Genomic DNA, 8,145 nt, shown 5'->3' on the forward strand with positions numbered 1-8,145 from the left:
GTTATCCTTAGGACATCCGGATGCTGTTAGGAAATATTAAAAAATAAAATTTAAGGATATTTTTCCATTTTTTTCATGAAATTTTATATCTTAAATTATAGAATTAACAGTTGTTTACGTAGGTATATAGTTTTTAATTTCAGTTTAATACTGTGAAACTATTCAATGTGAGTTCATTTTCGTGTTTGATGGTGAAGTGAACGGTCTGAAAACAGGACCGTAGAATTTATGGGATTTGCTCCGCGGACACCAAATTCGAGAATTCAAGGAAATCCACCTTCAAAAATATGAATAACAAGACAGTAAGAATTGTAATTGTATGAAAAATTGTTTAACTCTTATATAAAGAAGAATAATTGTGCGTTTTGTCCCATTAAAAACTACAATAAATCTTTAGCTTCTCCACGTTAATACATAGAGAAACAAAAAGCAAAAAGAATGTCTTACTTTAAAATGCAACCTTTGCTGAATTTACACAATAAATTTTACAGAGATTTTACATGCTTATATTATTAGCAGTGCTCTGATCTTAAAATAAGACTTTCGCGTGTTGAAATGCATAACTGAATTGAATTTTTATATAAAATAATAGAAAAAGAATAGAAAAAGAATAGAAAAATCAAAAAATTGTATACAAAGACTTTCTTATCCCAAGAAGGAGTTTGTCATGTAGGTGTGTTCGGCCCTGACTGAGCTCTGGATGGACGCGGGCATAACGCGGGATCCAACCGACCGACTCGACTCAGTTCGACTCTCGCTCTCTGCTGAGAGAGTCGTCATGTCGAAACTTAAATTTAATCTAAAAAACGTCAAGATTAAACACTTGATCGTTGTTTGTAATCTCTGAAAAAAAACTCTTTGGTCTTATCCTCAATAAATGGAGTGTGTGCTAAAAATGTGACTTATATATTTATAAAAAAATATATTATAAAGAATAAAATCATTTCCATTAATGGAAACTTTACTCATTGTTTATACAATTTAAAAATGAATTAGGTGTTTCCTTTTTTTAGAAAAAACAATACATCCTTTTTTGTATTTCTTTCTTCGGATTATGAGTTTCCGTTTCGTCTGACAAAAAACTTGTTTCGTCACTTATGAACAAGTTTTTGTTTGAAATATGAATGAGATATGTGAAACGGAAGTGTGTAGCAATTGAGAAAGAGAAATATTTATATAGTGAAGAAATGAGGTGAGATCGTGAAGCAGCGCAAATTAACTCACTGACTTCGAAGGTACTGGAAATTGGAAGAAAGAAAAGATTGAATGGAAGATGCTTCCATCAACCTTGATCTTCGTCGCGGTGTTTTTGGTTCTTCTTTTAACCACCACCGTGTCGACGGCCCCTACAAGTACAGACCAATGCGATTGGACAGGAAGGTCAGTACTATCACATTTTACTCTTTATCAAACAAATTTTTCTACCTTCTCATTATTACATAACTTCAATTGCACCCTTAAAATCTTTTAAAAAGATAAAATATAAAAAATTGATAATTCTAAAAATCTCACTCAATTGTTAATAAATTAATTGAAATACATACTACAATTTATTCATTGTCTTTTAAGAACTTAATTTGGTTATACAATGATGTTGTAAATATTAAGAAAAGAAAGTTATATTCAAGTCATGTTAGATTCATATTGTCGAACTTACCGATTCATGTTTATACAAGGGTAAAATCGAATCCTGAACAAAATCGATTTTAAAAAGCCAGGATAATTTAATAACCGAGAAAGAAAAGTTTATTAAAATACGAACCAGTTATACCACTCGAAAACCGGTTTGCCCTCACAATCAGTGACAGAGGAGAACGGCTCTCCTACTTCAATTCAATATGCACACACACACATATATATTATATGCATGAATAACCGCGGCTAAATATTAACATAAAATGTACAAACATAGCTAGGATCTTGTCACCTTACGAGGTCGACGATCTCTAAAATCCTTTATTTATCGATATACATATATTTCTACTTTTAATATGGGAATTTTTTTGATAAAATTAATATTGAAACAAGTTTAAATTTTGTATATTTTATCTCATTCCATCAAGGATAAATAGAAAGAAATTTTGATTTTATTATTTGTTTTGGCAAAAGAAGAAAGCAATTTGATGATTGTGAGAATGTAAATAATTATTTGTCTTTCAGTGGTGGAAGTGGAAAAGGCGTTCGCCCAGTGTACCTGCGTTGTTCGAGGGGCACCGTCTTTTGGCGAGATCCTCATGGCGCTCTCAGAGTAGTGTTGTCAGGAGGTGAAGGATTTCATGGCTTTCGTGCGTGTGTGAAAGTCTTCGGTCCAGCAAGGGTATATCTGGAAGGTAAAACTTCTCTGAGACCTGTGTATTCTCCCAACGATGGAAAACACAAGTCCTATCATCGGTGCTTCCACTCTAACGGTCAATTGGCAGCTCTTTATGTGGAGGCTGATGAACCTTCGCGGGAGTATAATAGGAGGATAGTAGAGCTACAATACGATCTTGAAAAACAGGAGGAACAAGAGGAAACAGAATGTAGACCGTGTTCAAAAGAAGAATTGGCCAAGACTTATTGTCAAAGTGATCTCGTTGCGAGAGGTACTGTCAGTGCTGTTGAGAAGAAAACAGACTTGGATGATTTGGTACTCAGAGTCACCAAAATTCTCAGTCGTCTTGATGTGAATGAGGTAAGGAAGAAAATCTCTAATTTCTCTCAATTGTTTCAGTTCCTTGGCTTGTACAAGTACACAAAATTCGGACAATCATTTTTCAAATTTTGTTAATAATAGAAATTTCAATTTTAGGATAACGAATTGGATGTAAATTATTCACATCTTCAGAAAGAAGTTCGAATCAGAGTTCCAACCAGTTGTGACGCTCGTCATGGACAGGGAGAATTTGTGATAATGGCTAAGAAGAGATTAGGGGACTTAACATTAGCTTGTGCTCCAAGATTAGAAACTTGGGCAGAAGCAGTGCGTGAAATGAAAACTGCTCCCTGTGTTCTTCGAACTTAGTGACTACAAGAATATTTATTATGTGTAATTTACAAAACTAATGGTAATAATCATATTATTATTATTAATAATAATAATAACAGAACCTAATAATAGAAAGTGAATGTGTTCGTTTTCGAAATGTTTGAAGAAAATCAATCCTGCTGAACTGTCAACAGTCTGCCGATTGTAAAAAAAATCATACAAATTTAACTTTCTTAAAACAATTATTTTCCAAGAAAATTAATTTCGCACTTGAATATTAGTAAACATTATTATATATTTTGCCTGTTACAATTTATTTTAATGTTATTTTTATTTCATGCATTTTGATAATTACAAAAACTAGTGAATGTTTGCTTGTAAATAAGAATATATTTTTATGCTTGTATATAACTAATGTATTTCTTCGAAGACGATACCGATCTCTGAACTGTGATATATTTTATAATAAGAGATTTAAAGAAACGGATTTATTATCGTTTATATTTGTATAAATTTATCTATAAAAAATAAGTAATAAAAGTAAGAATTAAATAAAGTTTAATTATTTTATCATCATTTCCAAAGTTAGAGGATTTGTGTTTCATGACATATTTTGACATGTAATATATTTTATGAAATATTTTTCTAATAGTTTTTTTATAGTCTTTTTAATGGTGATATTTTTTATTATTATTATTATTATTTGACCTTAAAAAATCAAAATTTTTTAAAAGAAATTCATTTTTTTTTGTTTTTTTATAACTTAATCGGCTGCTGAATGATCTAAAAAATTTAAATCATTTCTATCAAATGGATAATAAACTTTACTTTGAATAATTTTTCCTTTATTTACATAATTGAAAATTAAACATTTTTTACATTTTGCGCCATCAGTTTTAAATATTATTATATGTATATAGCTATAATTTTACATGGACAAAAGAAATTAATTTTTTGTTTTTAATAATTTCAAGATCAGTTATTTATAAAGTTATAAGATAACAGAAAAGAATTTGTAATAAAAAATAGAAATATAATAAAAAATTAACTTATGGTCCATTTTAAATGCGTATATTCAACAATATAAATTTATTAAAGGAACAATAATAATATAATAATAATAACAATAATAATGAAAATAAGTTTAACAATTAAATTACAAGAAATATTAAAATAAAAATGTGCCCAAGAAAGTAAAATTTCCTTTTCACTTAGAATATAAATTAAGATCATGATTGTCTTATTGTAATCTTTATATAAAAATATGTATCTGACATGAACTGTGTATCTATTTTTAATTTATAACAACTAAAACGATTGTTCTCAGTTCTTGGGTAAAAGAAAAAAATTATGAAACCCTTTAAATAATTTTTAAAATATGTATTTTTGAGAAAAATGTTTTAAACAAAAGTTATTGAGAACAGAACAAAACAGGCCCATATGGACCATAATTCCGTTCATTCGTTTTACCAATTAATACTTGCTCAAAAATATTTAAGGAGTTCCATACTTTTGCAACACCCTGTATAATAACTTTTAAGATATTCACAAAAATCTGAAAATTCTTCTTAATTTTATGAAAACAGAATTAAAATTTTGTAAAAGATTAAATTTCGTAATTAAAGTAACTGAAAAACAACAAGTTATTTCATTTAACCAGTTCTTGTGAAATAAAGGAATCCAACAACAAGAGTAAAAATTTAAACATAAGGATAATTAGGACAAAGTGGTATCAATAAGTCATCCATATTTGGAATGACGACAATTTTCTCAAATTCTCTTAAAAGTTTTGTTTCTATCCATTGTGTGAGGTAAACAATGTCAAATGTTTTTTCACCAAGTGCGGGTTTCGCAGTTAAACTTATCTTTGGAACAGGCTTAAATCCATACCACAAGCGATCAGAAGGAGATGGTGGAACGTTTACAGCTAAACAGCCCTGAATGCTTGAAACGCTAACCATGAGTTTGATTTCTGTATTGGAGACTCCTTCCATTGCTCGACGGACGTATGATAATTCTGTAGCCTGAATTTAGTGTTTTAAAAGATACATTATAGATGTGATATAAATTAATTTAAATTCTTCTTATTCAATTCTAAATGACTTACGCTTTGAAAATATTTACTAGATGCTAATTTATCCATCATGCTCAGAAATTTTCGACCAGAAGACTGAGTTGGACTGAAAATATGAATTTTAATTTTAAAAAATTTAATAGAAATTAAAATTTATGTGATAAATATATTATGATTGTTTGAATCATTACTCACGTGGATTCTCTTGAAACACTGGGTGAAGCAAATTGCACATTATCCTCGTCTTCTGTTGAAGTTTCAGGACTATCTTCGACATCACTACAGTAGACGGGAGATCGTGCTGGTATATATTTATCTGATTCTAAGGTATCGTTAGAATTAGAATTAGTAGAAAGAGAACCTGTCCTCTTTAGCTTCATGAGATTTAATTTAGTTTCAATGGTCATAGTTAAGCATCCTTCATAAGAGATATCTAAATCGAACCACAGACCTCTTCCATCTAAAAGAGGTTTCGTTGAATTATGAATTATAGGAGCACCCTGTCCAATAATTAATTCAGATACTTGTAAACTTTCCATGAAATATGGAAGTTTAATGTTGGAAAGTTTTCGTTGTATCTTATCTTGAATAAGATTTATCATATCTGGACACTTATGCATGTCGAAGAGAAATCGACCCAGTAGAGCATTTAGCCACACTTGGTCGTTCAATAATAAAGATGAATTTGACTGTAGATGTGGAGGTGTCGTTTGATTCTAAAACAAACATAACGCATAGTTATTTTATTGTAAATATTAAATAAAAAAAATTTTATTTTCAAATTAACTTATTAAAAGAATTATGAACTTACTTCAGTATAACGACTCATATAAGACATGTAGGATATCTCAGGTGGGATTTCAAAGAAAAAATTCCAACTAGAATTTTTCGTTTCATTTGGCAATGTTATTGGCGAAGAATTTTGAAATAATGGCAACTCTTTAGCTGATGATATCGAACTTCGTTTACTTCCTACTTTTGCTGACAATGATAATTGTCTATACCAGTCTTCTTTTTGACGATCAGTTCTAGCAAAAATAAATATTTTATGTTTTACATCTTCGAATTCTTCTTTGCTGTCTTCGAAAACATCTTTCATCTCTTTCGATTGAGAAAGATCATCATCGGTTTCTTCTTCTTCCACAATAATTTTACCATTTCCACTTTCAATTTGTTGACTTTCATCATCAGAAGAATTTTTTAGAAAATTACATTCAATTAAAGCTTCTTTCGTTAAAGTTATACAGATGGGATACTTCTTACTCCATCTCCTAAAATAGAAATTATATAAATTCTTCTCTTATTATAAAAAGATAAAGTTAAAAAATATTTTCAAGTATCAGTTACCATACCTTCTTCTAATTAAAGCCAACGGAAGTAATTCGACTGACGACCCAGACAAAGAATAAATTCGTTTCTTTGTAAATTTAACTTTATGGCTTGGTTCATCCCATACAGCTCTTTTGGGTATTCTTGTTTTAGTCTCTAAAACTTGAAGAATATCGCCTTCTAATTTTAAAAAAACTGATTTTGTTCTTGCCACATGATAATTTTCAGGCTTGTAATCATATGGCAGTTCATTTAGCCATCCTTCAAATTTATCCAGCACAGCGAATTCCTCTACTGCAGGAATTTCAAGTACAGAAATTAATTTCTTTTTTGGAGGAGTTGACAAGACTTGTTGAATTTGAAAGTAAGTTTTCCTATAAATAAACGAGACAAAAATTCCTACACAAATTCCTTTTATAATATCAGAAAGTGGAACTATCCACAAAACTAATAATATACAAGTTAAAAGAAATAATTTATATAATAATAAATTTAAAAGCTGCCGTAAAATGTGTTCTGTTTCTGTTGGTTGTGCACTTGTAGATTTATAAATGCGACAACAAAAGTCTTTAAAATTAATCCCTATCCTTGAAATTTCCGATTGTTTAGGAATATTAGTCTTGTTTACAATGTCTTCGAAAAGCTCAACAGCCTCTACACCACTTTCTATGGATTTTTCTTCGTAATTTTTGGTTTTTAATCCTGTTTCAATTTCATGAAAAGTAAATCTAGAGGAATTAACTCTTCTCCGCAAAAGTGGTGAAAAAGATTCTTTGCTTTGCTTTTCGGAATTACTTTCATCTACAGGAGTGATATCTTCAAAGTTTTCAGAATCGCTAACACTGCCAACGTCTGCTCTTCTTCGCTTCTTCTTTTTCTTCTTTTCACTTTTAATTTCCGAAATCTTATCTTCAAAAGTCTTTGTTATTTTTCCCCTAATATCTAACAGCATTTTCCAAGTATCAGAAGGTGGTGTTCCTTCTGATAAATTTTCATCCATGCTGGTTGATCGCCTCTCCAGGTTACTTTCGAAAGATTCAGAATTATCCATCTTTTTAAGAGGACTGCACTTTGGAGATAGTTTTTCCGATTCTTCATCTGAATACAATTCTTCCAGCTCATCATCGCTTGCATGGTATTTAATTGAAGGGACGGAAGTCCCTAAAAATTAAATTTCGTTGAAAAACATATTTTTTTTAGAATGAAATTAAATGTTTAGGAATTATAAAATATATTTAATATATAGGAGTTTAATGTATTGTCAGGCATACATATTGAAAAAAAAATTATTATTATTATTATTATATATATTATTAAAATTATTATCGAAAAAATATTACCTTTCATCATTCCTAATGTAACTTTTCTTGGATTGTTTTTGGAGATCATTTTCAGCCCCTTAAATTCTTTCTAGATAAATATATCGAATATTTACTTTCTTGATTATTTTTTAAATGAAATGTCGTCATTTTTATCAACAATCTCACTTACAGTCATTACGAAATAAATTTTATGACTCACTCTTTTTCTATTTATATATTTCTATATTACTTTGTCGAAAATACAAATAATTTAAAGTTAAACAATTTGTGCATTGTTCTGACGAAATGAAAAGACTTTATTGCAATTCAATCATTATTGTGAATAATTTAAAAATGATTGTTATTGTGATAAAATAGATTGAAGGTATTTTCACAATATGTCATTATGAAGAACCAAAATTTGACAGTTCTGCTTCTGCCTGATCTTTGACATCAGGCTGTTTCACAGTTGA

General features: G+C 29.5%; 2 protein-coding genes across 2 annotated transcripts; one reads left to right on the forward strand and one right to left on the reverse strand.

The window, feature by feature from the left end:
• Positions 1-735: 735 nt before the first annotated feature.
• On the forward strand, positions 736-3,524 carry LOC127279063 (meteorin-like protein). The gene is made up of 3 exons (XM_051301182.1): positions 736-1,380; positions 2,161-2,674; positions 2,792-3,524. Exons 1-3 carry the CDS (start codon positions 1,274-1,276, stop codon positions 3,002-3,004), a joined length of 834 nt encoding a protein of 277 aa, XP_051157139.1. The 5' UTR covers positions 736-1,273; the 3' UTR covers positions 3,005-3,524.
• Positions 3,525-4,023: 499 nt separating this feature from the next.
• On the reverse strand, positions 4,024-8,100 carry LOC127278898 (testis-expressed protein 2). The gene is made up of 6 exons (XM_051300839.1): positions 7,712-8,100; positions 6,395-7,532; positions 5,854-6,313; positions 5,238-5,758; positions 5,076-5,148; positions 4,024-4,992 (listed from the first exon to the last, which is right to left on the reverse strand). The coding sequence occupies exons 1-6, from the start codon at positions 7,758-7,760 to the stop codon at positions 4,669-4,671; spliced, it is 2,565 nt and encodes an 854-aa protein (XP_051156796.1). The 5' UTR covers positions 7,761-8,100; the 3' UTR covers positions 4,024-4,668.
• Positions 8,101-8,145: the final 45 nt, after the last annotated feature.

The sequence above is a fragment of the Leptopilina boulardi genome, unplaced genomic scaffold (genome assembly GCF_019393585.1).
Source record: "Leptopilina boulardi isolate dan_hultmark-lab unplaced genomic scaffold, ZJU_Lbou_2.1 LbouV2_112, whole genome shotgun sequence".
Taxonomy (NCBI): domain Eukaryota; kingdom Metazoa; phylum Arthropoda; class Insecta; order Hymenoptera; family Figitidae; genus Leptopilina; species Leptopilina boulardi.

Excerpts from the sequence above, each read along its gene's own strand:
- LOC127279063 (XM_051301182.1), top strand. The coding sequence starts at position 1,274 with ATGCTTCCATCAACCTTGATCTTCGTCGCGGTGTTTTTGGTTCTTCTT. Across the intron at positions 1,381-2,160 it reads CAATGCGATTGGACAGGAAG|TGGTGGAAGTGGAAAAGGCG; the intron begins GTCAGTACTATC and ends TTTGTCTTTCAG. Across the intron at positions 2,675-2,791 it reads GTCGTCTTGATGTGAATGAG|GATAACGAATTGGATGTAAA; the intron begins GTAAGGAAGAAA and ends TTTCAATTTTAG.
- LOC127278898 (XM_051300839.1), bottom strand. The coding sequence starts at position 7,760 with ATGATCTCCAAAAACAATCCAAGAAAAGTTACATTAGGAATGATGAAA. Across the intron at positions 6,314-6,394 it reads TTGGCTTTAATTAGAAGAAG|GAGATGGAGTAAGAAGTATC; the intron begins GTATGGTAACTG and ends TTTCTATTTTAG. Across the intron at positions 5,759-5,853 it reads ATATGAGTCGTTATACTGAA|AATCAAACGACACCTCCACA; the intron begins GTAAGTTCATAA and ends TGTTTGTTTTAG.